At 34.1% G+C, this 12,585-nt stretch overlaps 2 protein-coding genes across 5 annotated transcripts in view; one reads left to right on the top strand and one right to left on the bottom strand.

The window, feature by feature from the left end:
• The first annotated feature begins 1,554 nt into the window (after window positions 1-1,554).
• On the top strand, window positions 1,555-7,479 carry LOC107007926 (putative glucose-6-phosphate 1-epimerase). Of its 4 annotated transcripts, none has more exons than XM_015206777.2 (9): window positions 1,555-1,915; window positions 2,404-2,951; window positions 3,184-3,258; window positions 3,637-3,693; window positions 3,786-3,949; window positions 4,443-4,577; window positions 5,023-5,125; window positions 6,674-6,773; window positions 7,006-7,479. In XM_015206777.2, exons 2-9 carry the CDS (start codon window positions 2,841-2,843, stop codon window positions 7,185-7,187), a joined length of 927 nt encoding a protein of 308 aa, XP_015062263.1. In that variant the 5' UTR covers window positions 1,555-1,915; window positions 2,404-2,840; the 3' UTR covers window positions 7,188-7,479. The 4 variants fall into 4 exon arrangements, with proteins under 4 accessions (XP_015062263.1, XP_015062264.1, XP_015062267.1 ...); XM_015206778.2 differs by having other exon boundaries at window positions 1,631-1,920; XM_015206781.2 differs by lacking the exon at window positions 1,555-1,915 and adding an exon at window positions 2,112-2,133.
• A 35-nt stretch (window positions 7,480-7,514) lies between these two features.
• The window catches only part of LOC107007927 (exosome complex component RRP41 homolog), a 6,327-nt gene continuing 1,256 nt past the window's right edge, over window positions 7,515-12,585 (bottom strand). Inside the window, exons 4-12 of the mRNA XM_015206782.2 lie at window positions 10,516-10,554; window positions 10,361-10,428; window positions 9,363-9,441; window positions 9,241-9,277; window positions 8,955-9,071; window positions 8,757-8,842; window positions 8,593-8,682; window positions 8,416-8,498; window positions 7,515-7,785 (exon numbers count right to left, since the gene is read on the bottom strand). Of these exons, the coding sequence (XP_015062268.1) occupies window positions 8,445-8,498; window positions 8,593-8,682; window positions 8,757-8,842; window positions 8,955-9,071; window positions 9,241-9,277; window positions 9,363-9,441; window positions 10,361-10,428; window positions 10,516-10,554 (570 nt within the window). The 3' untranslated portion in view covers window positions 7,515-7,785; window positions 8,416-8,444. The remainder of the gene's footprint in view (window positions 7,786-8,415; window positions 8,499-8,592; window positions 8,683-8,756; window positions 8,843-8,954; window positions 9,072-9,240; window positions 9,278-9,362; window positions 9,442-10,360; window positions 10,429-10,515; window positions 10,555-12,585) is intronic.

A 12,585-nucleotide genomic window follows, 5' to 3' on the forward strand; every position in this document is an offset into this window, starting at 1 on the left:
TATATGCATTTGTATTTGTATATATAATTTTTTCTCGTTTTTATACAAATACAAACGCAATATATACATATGCGTTTGTATAAAGTGAGAGAAGCGAGTGAGATCTAGAAGAACGACGAGCAAGATCTGAAAGAGGGGACCGAAAATATATGTATATATACAATTTTCTCACGCTTTATACAAACACAAGAGAGAGACAAAATAGTAATAGTTTGTTACGGGATACAATTATCAAACTATAATTATATATTTAATTTAAATTAATAATTTAATCATTATATTTTATTGATTAATATGTAACACCTATATACAAATGATGTTGATGCCCATGAAATTTTATGATTTTGACTTGCATAAGACAGATGGATAATATTCTTTTTGCTATAATTGATCAATCATTTAATTGAGGCTTAGTTGTATACGAACTTACGTATCTATTTCGCTTTATTCACAAACACTCCATATTGATATTCATGCATGTACTACTACAAATTTCTGTTATATTTTGTCTTTATACGATGTGATATAAGTGTGGTTATATTAAGTGTTTGGTACGGAAAAAAATATTTTTTCGTAATTTATTTTTAAAATTAAATAATCTTCTCACATTTTTATACAAATATTTAATAGGTAAGTAACATAATTATCTCAAACACACTTATATAATATATGTAATATTGTTAAAATATGATTGTGGAGTGGGGTGGTCAAGGAGGCAATGAAAGTTACAAAGAGATAATGAATTTGAAACGTTATTTATAAAATTTGTTTTTCTATTTCTATAATTTAATTTCTTATTTGTAAAAAGTTTGGTCTCGTAAAGAAAAATTATTATTCAAAATATTTTGAACAATTAAATATAAAAATTTCAAAAATATTTTTATTCGTACCAAGCACGTCTTAACAGAATCGTTTGATAGCTAACTAGAAGATAGAATATACATATATTAGATCATATAAAAGTAGTATTATGTGTAAATTAAATGAAATGACTAATAGTACATAAATGATCAAATTTTATATAACTAATTTCGATATAAAATAATATAAAAATTTCCTCATAAATAATAATAATAAATAATAAATAATATGTATATGTATGACATAACTTTGAAAGTAAAAGTTTTTTTTTTTTTTGATATATGTTATGATGTGTTGTCTCAAAAGGGAATGTCCATCATTGATGTGTAAAAAACTTAGTATTATATAAATCTACGTATTATTTGATAAATTATTTTCTTTTTTCATATTTTAATGCAATCAAATCATTTATTACTAAAAGTTAAATGATCATCGAAAAAACACCTCTCTATATATACATCCTATTTTTATCAATACAAATTCATTTAACTTTTTTTCTCTCATCTTTCCTTTCCCTTGTCTAAATTTTTTTTTCCACACACCTTAAACTTAATTTTCTCTATAATAATAATAAATATTAAAAATCATACATGTACCAAACTATTTTCTAAGATATACATTAAAATTTTATATATACTCTTAATAAAATTTCCAACTTTTTCACTATCTTTTAAAAATCACTCCAAAAGCACCTGAGTTCTCTTGCATTCTCTCATTAAGTTTTCCTTTTAACTTTTTTGTTTTTAAATTTTTCTTTTTCCTTTTAACTTATTTCCTTATTTGATTTATTTTATTATTTTCCCGTAAAAGTTTTGTCAAGATAATTGAAAATTGAATCGTCACCTGTAGTCAGTGTCATACCTCTTTGTATCTCCCCAAAAATCCCTCTCTTTTTATTTGTAAAATCTTGACCCCATTTGCACATCAACTTGTACCTCTTCGTTTTTCTCTGTCAAGAAGAAAAAAAGATTCAATTTTTGCAACACCCTTTAATTGTAAATGCAGTATTATAATTGAGTCTCTTGCAAAGTTTTCAAGATTACCCCTGTTATAAGTAAGGTTTAACATCTTTATTATCTGTGTTTTAAGTATTAATTGCTGTTAATTAATGCACTGTTTACTTATTCTTCCATCTTGTTTACATTACACTCTGTGTGTTGAATAAAGTCAAGATCTTTAAGGTTTTACTCTATTTTATTCATATTTTGTTGCTTCCTTGAAATGGGGTTTTCTTTCTTTGGAAGTTTTGTTGGTAATTTCTGGAAATATTAGGTACATTTTCACTACTACTTTTACAAATGGGGGTTGTTTGAATTTTTAGGTTAATGGGGTGCAAAAAAGACAATTCTTGATTTTGCTAAATCTGTTAAAGTTTTGAAACTTGGGATTCGAATTGGGACGTGGGATTTTATCTTGTGTTGAGAATTTTGTGGTCTAGGTTAGAGAACTGGTAATAGAAGGTCACTTTTGAAGTAAATGTTTTAACTTTTTGTGTGTTTTTAACTTCATTAACTTACAAGATTTACTTTTCTTTTTCCTTAGGTAAATATCACATGCTTCTCCGTGAATTTAGCTAGGATTTGGGTACTTCTACATTTTGTTGCCAAATGTCACATTTTGTTGGTTTCTTGGGGTAGCTTAAGAAGATGATGTTGCTTTTTGTTGTTCAAGTTAGAAGTCTGATTTGCTGGTAAAGGAAAGTTTGATTTGTGTAAATTTACATTGAATGTGAGAGTTTGTGAAGAAGTTCAGAATAGAAAGGCAGATTGGTGTTGAGGATTTTTTGTATTGTGGGGTTCACTAGATTACAAGATTCCGGGAAGGGTTGTGTTTAAGATAGTCGAAAATATCATATATATACTGGAGGCATTTGTCTGGTCGATTCATTGCTGGAAGCAGTTTTAGTCCAAATAGCATAGTAAGGGTTTTCAAGGATTTTTCTTAGAGATATTGTGAACCAAGGAAGAAGTGCTTAGCAAATGGGGCACTATGCAGCAGTCTGGGATCATACAGCAGCTACTGAAGTAACAAAAGATTGGAATGGGATTGAACAGGTTGTGCTTCGGAACCCTCAGGGTGCCTCTGCACGGGTTAGATTCTGTAAACTCTATGTTTAATTAGATCTAATGCCTTGATGATTCTAAATGCGTCTGTTAGATCATTAATGGAGGAAATCATCTTTGAAATCTTCTATCAATTACATAGTACATAGCCATTAATGTCATTACTCTTTTGACCTGTTGTAATTGGAATGAGATCTCCGATTAGCAGACCTTTATTTCCCCAATGCTCTATGGTTATTGACAGTTCCCTTTATTTCAGGTTAGCTTGCAAGGAGGACAAGTTACGTCTTGGCGGAATGAACGAGGGGAAGAACTCCTATTCAATAGCAGTAAGGTGAGGTTTTCCATTTTACTGGCAGTGAATTCTTATGAGTAAAGCTTGTATTTTGGCTAGTGAGGGAGATCTGTAGCTTCTAGGATTGGACCTTTTCCTTTATAAGTTCTATTTTTTTATAAACTTTCCTGAAGTTCTATATCACTTGTCTTTGGTGTAAAGGTTGGAACTATATGTTGCTTGTTGTAGGCAAGAGTCAGCAAAATTTGCAAAGTTGACTCATTTTCAATTTGCTGTTTGATGTAGACAGGATACTTATTAAATCATCTTTTGATTGCAAATTGCAATGCCATGTGCTTAGAGGAAAGCTGTATTTGTAATTGATCAAATGTGAAAGCTATTCCTGTTTCATATTCTAATATTCCTCTTATGTTTTAGAGCATCTTCAAGTCTCCAAAAGCTACACGAGGAGGAATCTCAGCTTGCTTTCCACAGGTACCTTTGAAGTGCAATTCTATCTATCTTCTTGAATTTCTTCCAGTGAGTACTCTTTAGCATTTTGTTTGATTATCTTAATTATGCTGCAGTATGGAAATGCTGGTTCACTTGAGCAACTTGGATTCGCAAGAAACAGAATCTGGACCATTGAGGATGACCCTCCATCTTTATTCACATATGACCCACAAGGAAAATCTTTCATTGACTTGCTGCTCAAACCTTCAGAAGATGATCTGAAGTTCTGGCCCCACAGGTATGGTCATCAAGCTTAGCTAATTTTGGTGGTTCCAGTATGGAGCTTTAGATATTGAATCAAAAGCTATTTGTCGTCCATATCAAAATCTGCGATTGTTTTAAGTTGAATGCATATAGTCTTTATATCTCAAAATCCTCTTTGCTTTTGAAAATGACTTCATGAGAACATGATGATAAAATCGGCACCTATATAAATATCAAAGAATTGGAAAAACGGACTTAAATTAGCTAATTTGAATTTGGATACTTTCGATTTCATTTAATTGGAAGCTTTCAAGATTATTTTCTGCTGAGATAAAGTACCTAGTTTATTTTGACCATGATGTGAAAACCAATTCATAGATAGATAGGTAAGTGAAGTACTTCCATGTTAGAAATGGAAGTCAACTTCTGGCTGTATTTCATGTCAAAAGTCAGTTTTATGCTTACTTGGTTTCTTACAGTTGTAGCTTTTGAATTCACTAATGAGTCTCTTCATTAATACTTTCTAGTTTTGAGTTTCGCCTCCGGATTACGCTTGCATCAGATGGAAGCTTGTCCTTGATATCTCGGATCAGAAATATTAATGGCAAACAGTTCAGCTTCTCATTTGCTTATCATACATACTTCTCTGTTTCGGACATAAGGTAACTGCGCTGCGATTAGACTTCATACCTTTTTGCCCCTATGTCCCTTCTTAAGGTTTCCGCAAGCTACATCATTAAAGTACACTTTCCTTCATCATCTGCGTCTTTAGTTGAAAGCTATTTCTTTTATGATTTTTTCTCACACTTCTTGAACAATTTCTTTTCGTTCAATTGCCCCTCTCCTATAAGAGAAGAGCTTCCTATTCATTACTTTGGTGGACTTCCTGTTTATCAACATTTCTACTGATGTTGGAAGCATTAATGAGTTTTCCCCTCCCCGACATCTTTATACTTTTTTTCAGCAAAAATTTTGTAGTAGTTCAAATTTCAGAGAAGAAGACAGCAATTTTGTTTTATATCATCATCATATTATGTGTTGCACAATGATTTAATGACTTGTGTTCTTCCCAATATCTTAGATAATTACATGAAATCTTATCCACAGTGAAATAAGGATCGAAGGTTTAGAAACACTGGACTATCTGGACAACCTATGCCAGAAAGAACGCTTTACTGAACAAGGAGATGCCATAACTTTTGAATCTGAGGTACATATTTCAATACAAACTACATTATCTCAAAACTTTGTGGTTATTGATGAAAGATGAAATATAATCATTCATGGTGGCATAAGATATCTCCAAGAGTAACTTTATATAAGACCCTATGACAATCTTGAACCCTTTATAATGAGATACGTAATTCGTCTGTAATTCTTGAACCCTTTATATGTATAATTATAATGACTCTTTAAAAATAGTTTACTTCATGTGTAAATGAGATACACACAATCGTCTTTTACCTTTATAACTTGAAGTCTTTATGTATAATTAATAGTTACTCACTTGTAATTCATAAAACAATTTATAAGTTTACTTACAACCAATTATTCATGTGTTGAAAATAACAAAGATACAGATATCTTGTAATTTTTGGTAAGAATATTGTTGTTTGTTTCTACAACAGTTCAACTGAACAATTTGATTTGAGATTAAGGTCTGCTGAATCTTTATAGCGTTAGCTCCAGCTTTCATGTCCCAAGTGGCATAAAATAGGGAAGGTGACTAATGTATTGAATTTGTGGGATAGTCTTGTGCTTCTGGTTGAACCCATTATTTCTGAACGTAAAACTAATGGAGGGACGTAACTTGTAAGTTTTGGGATAGTTTAGGATGTTTTTTGCTTATTGTGATAGGGCAAGGATGTAGCGTAAGCGTTGGGTATAATTGAGGGATGTGTATGGCCATTTACTCCATTAGTGTATGTATTATAGCTCTAAAGCTAATTGTCTAGACATTGTCCTTGCAGTCTATCCTTAGTCCTTAATCTACTTGGAGTGAACAGATTAAGAGGACGAAGGTATGCAAGCAAAGTGGGATTTCTTTCATGCTTTACTAAATTATGTAAAGAAAAAAATACAAAAACAAGAAAGTTCAAGTAATTATTAACAATTATTGCTAGTTCAAACATGCATCCAAGGGATGTGGCCTAGTGGTTAATGAAGTGGGTTGGGCTCCATGAGGTCTCAGGTTTGATTTGCAGCCGAGACAAAACAAAGAAAAGAGTGTCTCAAAGGTTGTCAAAGCAAAGTCCATGTCTCTCTAATTGAAGTTCCTTCATATATCGAAGATGGTAACTTCAATCGGTTAGACATCCTCGGGAATTTGAATGAACTTCTGTTGGTTAGATATGAATATAGGTTTGCCAATCTTTCAGATATTCTTTTCTTTATCAAGAATTGTTCCCAAATAGACTCTGTCTTGATGTAAGGAAATTAATTCTGACATTTTAAACATTTTTCTCTAGATATATTTGTTGATAATCACTTCAATTTTTTGTTTGCATCTAATTTAATACGCATGAAAGAAAATCCACTTCGTATGCTACTTCAGTCCTCTTAATCGTTGTGCTCCTTTTCACCCATTTGAAGAAATGACACTTGACATCTTATGTTGTTTCTGGATTTTACTTGGAAGAAAGTCGAAATATTTAGCATTTGATGGCATTATTTCTACCTTTATAAATTGTGATATGTTCTTTTAACTGGAAGGTACTCCTTTTATTATAGGATTGACAAGTATTTATGTTTCTCGCAGATGGACCGTGTCTACCTTAGTTCTCCTAATCGCATTGCTGTTCTTGATCATGAAAGGAAACGGACATATCTGATAAGGAAGGAAGGATTGCCAGATACTGGTAAGTATCTTCAATTTAACATGGAGGGAGATAATGTCATCATTTGGAAGTATCCACTAACGTTTGTTGTACCCTTTAGGCTAAAGTCTTACCAGGATTTACTTCAGTATCTCTAGTCATGTATTCTTGTCTTAAAAGACCTGATAATACCTGTAATCCCTAGAGAGTTAGATCATACCAATTATAGTATGTATATCTAAAACTTTTGGTATCTCTGTCTTTCTTTTTCCAGTGGTGTGGAATCCATGGGAGAAGAAAGCCAAAGCAATGGTGGATTTTGGTGATGATGAGTATAAGCAGATGCTTTGTGTTGATGGAGCAGCAATAGAGAAACCCATCACCTTGAAGCCAGGAGAGGAATGGACCGGTCGTGTAGAGCTTGTGGCCGTGCCATCAAGTTTTTGTGATCTTTGAAACATTTTAGTAATGCTCAGCAACTTATAGCTTAACGAGGGACCGTATACTCTATCTATACTAGGTTTATTTGCTTGTTAATGATGTTATGAAGTTGAGCCACCAAAGCCTATCGTTTTTTTAGAATGGCTGCTTGGTGTTGTGTCTTTTGAAGAGTCGAGTTGTTTGCATTGCAATGTACTTTTCAGGTTTGTGTAACTGGCTGTCTTTGATGATTGATGACCAAAACTACTTTTCTGTGAGTTGAAGTAACAACACTGCAAAGCTTAAAATGCAAAGCCTTGTTCCTTTCCATGATTGAAATTAGAAGTCTACCATACCATAAACTTCTTCAATTACAATTCCAATAACTTTTAACTTGTACATTAATCATCAATTTCCATAAATACACACCCTACAAGCACCGAAAAAAAAGACCACAGGTAAAGTGAAGAGAAATAATTTTTCCACAAGCTTTGGCTGAATAGTACTCTTAATACATTTTGATCAACCATTGTTTTTAAAAAAAAATTGCAGCAGCAAATCCAGGACTCCTTTTTCCCTTCAGGAATTGCGGCAATTTGGAAACAAGCAGAATAAACCATGCATAGATAAGTACCTAAAACAATTAAATAGTAAAAGGTAAGACTGATTTTTTGAGTGTTGTATCATGTAGAAAAGGTAGAGTAATTAGATAACGTTGTGATTTACATGTAAATTGCACTTTCTTAATTGGCACAGATTGTAATCCTAGTGGCAATTGGAACTAGTTCTGTGGATAATTGGCACAGATTATAATCCTAGTGGCAATTGAAAATTACCAACGCAATGCCAGAAACAGCATGCAGAGAAAAATTTAAGACACCATATTTACTACGTCAAACCTGGATATTACCAATTTATGCTACAAGATTCCGCCATATATTATCCACAGAACTAGTTAAATGAACTCATTCGAGTACAGAATAGCCTATACGTTGCACTAATTGCAATATTATTTTCCCTCACCGAACTTCAATACCACAAAAAAATATCATGGTACTTGACTGAACATATTTTTTGATTCCTAAAACCACCCTTAACCCCCACCCGCTGGAAAAGGAGATAAAGAATGCAACAGGAAATATGGAAGAAACAAGCAAGACTCTCACAAATTTTCTTTGCTTCTCATTTTCCTTGAGGAAAACATTAGCAATCTTGACCAAAAAAGTTCACCAGCATTAGATAATCAGGAAGGGCATCATCTTACCAAAGACTCAATAAAAATTCCTCGGCCTGTTAAGAGCCATACCCTTGGCGAATGACCAATGTCTGAGCATTTTCTAACAATATCTGCAAAAAGAGCAACAGGAGATGCTAATAGTAGAAAATTTTACAGAAATAATTATATGAAGTAGGTAAGAAGGCAATGAGTTGTCAGTCTTACTTCTCGGATGTGGCTTTCTACTGCTTTGCAGCCTTCAACTGCTAATTGCATGACATTTTCAAAAATATCCATTGGTAGTTTAGCATCCATCTGCAGCACAGAAGGTTATTCATCAATCCACCAGGCCAAAAGCCTTATTTCATTCGTAATAGGAGTCAACAAACCTGCAGAAGGGTCACTTTGTCCAACTTAGGTAAAATTCCTACAGTGACATCAGCGCCTCCAGCACTGTCTTCCAAATAGTTTAAATCTGTTTTAACAAGTAACGTCAACTAGATCATTCACATATTAATACTGGAAAAGAATGATATTGTTAAAATAAAGAACCGGAAAATCAACTAAATTTTTCGGAATTAATTTACCCAGAAGAGGTGTGCTATTCAGATATCCAGCACTGCATGATGTAACAAGATCACGCATGGGAATCCCGGCGTCAGCTAGTGCCAGTGTGGCAGCATTTATGCATGCTGATCTTGTACCTAAATAATGTGCTAAACTTAGTTAGAATGCACTTCTAGAGGGAAAATATAATAGAACTACAAAATATGGGCTGCATGCAGTGCCAGACAGCTAAATATCTATTCTGAAGTTCTGATTGATTCTGAAGAACAACAGAAGAATAGAACACTAAAACACCATGCTGATTACCTCCATCTGCTTGGAGGACTTGGACATAAATGTCTATCTGAAAAGCAAAATATCAAGGAACTGTAAATGGAGGTCAGACTACATAACTTATTCAAGTTAAAGATATTAAGGGGACTACGAACCTGAGAGCGAGGCATCAGGTGTGTCAATATGCAAGCTTCCATTGTCTGGCGAATAACAAGAGATATCTCCGTGGATCTCCTAAGAATTGAAAACAAAGGTATCATCGAATAGACATCATGTAACCAGAAGTAACAATAACTTTTCTTAGTTCATTGTCGGTGTCATAGATTGAATAATTTCTCCTTAAAAGAATATCATAGATTGAATACTTTTCTTGGTTAATTGTAGGTAATTATAGATGATAAACTAAGAGTTGGCATATTAAGATTAGTGATTCGTGAACTTTGTTTACTACCTAGCTTCATTTCAAGATAATTTTTGCGCAGTCTGTGGAACATTTGTTCAACCATCTTATGCAGCCTTACCATTAAATAATATTTTTGGGCACTACAAGTATTCCTAAGATTCTGTTTCCGTTTCTACTACAGACTACAGTTACTATCCTAGTATCCTAGTAGCATCTTTCTTGGCTGGACAAGTGCTTGAAGAGCTCCAGAGTCTTCCATTAGGTTATAGAATATTTTCTTTTTTAAATAACCAAGAAATCAGCAAGGACAAATGGCTCAAGGTTTAAAATTCAGTGGAAAGCCAGCCCTCCACCCTTTCCACATAAATACCAGGCTTGTATCAGAGGCAGAGTTTGAACCCATGACGTGCGCCAAATCCACAAGTCACTATACCTTACACCCTAACGAACTACCCACAAAAGCTCAACACCTATAGAATATGTTTGCTTGTCCATCCAACAACCGTTAGGGCTCTGTATGCCTTCCATCTTTTGAACCCTAAATAGCTATAGTTCAGAGTTGGGACAACTGTTCTTCTACCAGCACCAGTTCTGTAGAATATTGTCCATTGAATTTCAAGCACACATGCAGAATTCATTATAATTATAATGGAACTGTCAGCAGAGCAAGATGGTATAATTGCATGGGTGAAAACTGAAAACACATAAAATAAAAGGGAAAAAGAGACTGACAAGGTAACATGGAATCACCTGTCACCCTTTGTTTTTCTCCGGCGATCGCCAGTGCTGAAATTAGCCATGCTATACTCGCAACGTACCTAAAGAGTGACAAGTAAAATCATATCATCTCACTTTTAAGGTTATACATCTTGCAGTATAAGAATTCATCATGAAAGGTAGCTTACCAGTGCCTGGTCATTCATCTGTTGGCTCCTGTTCTGAACCTGAATGATGAAACTAACAATTGAGACATTTGAATGAACCTTTATATATATCAAAATTAAGACTGATATCTTTATCATTGATCATAGAGGTACTGATTAGATACTTTTTGCAAAAGTACATATACTGGTATCCAATTTGCATACCAGTGTGATATACAAGTCTTACTTCAGAAAAAATAAAAGCACCAAGTGTAAATTTTCCCTCATTTTCCTTGTTGGATGGATGTTCAATGCACTGAGCACCCAAGGACAACAGGCACTAATTTGATCGTGGATAATTGCAACATCCGGTATCTTAGGAGCTTTCTTCCGCAAAAACTGGACTGGATGCCATCTTCTATAATTGAGCTTAATGCCGTTCTAGGCAGTTTGCTGCAATGATGCATCCATACTACACACTCAACATGATTAGGATCCTAAAATTCAACCTAAACTTCCGCAGACACCATCCATTTTCAGCAGCAACAGAAGTTCCGTTGAGAACTATAACTTTGACGTGCTAGCACATAAAACAATTGATTTTGGTGCAATGGTAATTACATCCTTTGCATAATTCCTCCAGCTTATTCTAATCCTTGATAAACACTTCTTATACACAACACTTCCTATATTGAAGACAGTTATTGGCATTTAGACATACTAGTATGCATTTCAAACTTTTAACTCCTAGTGAATCAAGATCCTCTTAAGTCCCTGTGATAAAGTTTACAACCTAGTAAAAAATTTTTTTAATGACGAGGGAAATCCGCAGCCGCTACCCTTTGGGTGCACATAGGTAAAACCCCCGCTCCTATACAATAGCTTGCAAACCACACAAGAGAGGTAACCCGCACTAGACAGGCTTGGTGCGACGAGCTCGACCCATAAGGCAAACCCCTTGCTTTCCATCGCTAGGGGTTTCAAACTTGAGACCTCCAACATGGAAGTCCCAAGCCCAAACCACTGGGGCACACCGGAAGGGTACAACCTAGTGATGTATCTGCTTTTTTTTACTATTCCTACAATAAATTAATTACTGCAGGACCAACTGACACGAAAAACAACAAACCAACTAAATTATGGAGAAGATGTATGAAGGCAAGCACAAATTCACAGTTGTACTTCGCAAATTGACAAAGCTTTCAAAACGGACGAAGTCCGAATTTACACAGGTCTTTTACAATAGCAGTATCCTATTTCCATTTTTTTCCTGCTAGGTTAAAAACCTTCATCAGCGAGCATTAACTCAAACAAAAATACTTTGCCTGAATCAATCTCAATAAACTCCTTATTACACAAGTGTTAACCAATTAAATTTAATAAAATTCAATCCTGCTTTGATTATACTTCCTTAGAGTGGAGGGACTAAGGGAAACCACCTCTCTGCCCCAACAAAGGTAGGGGTAAAGTCTGCTTACATCCTACCCAACCCCACTTGTCGCTTCACTAGGTATGTTGTTATTGCTTGGACACTGGAGATTTTCCTATTATTAATAAAACTATTTACTTTATCAAAAAAAATGTACCAAAGCTAACCAAATTTTTCACTTTTGTGCTGATAGGGATCTCAGATGCTGATCAATTAATTACTTTACTGCATCAAAAGGAAAACCTTAATGAGGAAGACAACAGGATATCCAATCAAATTTTTAGGAGGCAACTTCACATGGCAGGGCTGGTAGAGGATTTTGTATATTATGAATTACATGAAGCAAGGAATATCAAATATGGCTTCGTTAATGCTTTTAATGGTTCTATCATTCTTTTCCAATTCCTATGTGCTTTTTTTATGGTTCCAGCTCCCTTTTTCCTTTCATCAGGCTTACTGTTGGTTTCCTTCTAGTATTTGTCTCTCTTAACCTTTATAGGTTTTTACCTTATACTTTACAATAATGTTATTTCATTAGCTTATCATTTTCTTATTATTTTCTCATTTATTGACTATTGCTAGGCATTAAGTTAATTTATTTCATACTAAATATTCAGAACCTTGATGAGAGTAAAAGGAGATTTGCTGCAACAGCATTGAAGGGGGGGGGGGGGTGGGGCGGG

Source organism: Solanum pennellii, chromosome 1 (genome assembly GCF_001406875.1).
Source record: "Solanum pennellii chromosome 1, SPENNV200".
NCBI classification, from domain to species: Eukaryota; Viridiplantae; Streptophyta; class Magnoliopsida; order Solanales; family Solanaceae; genus Solanum; species Solanum pennellii.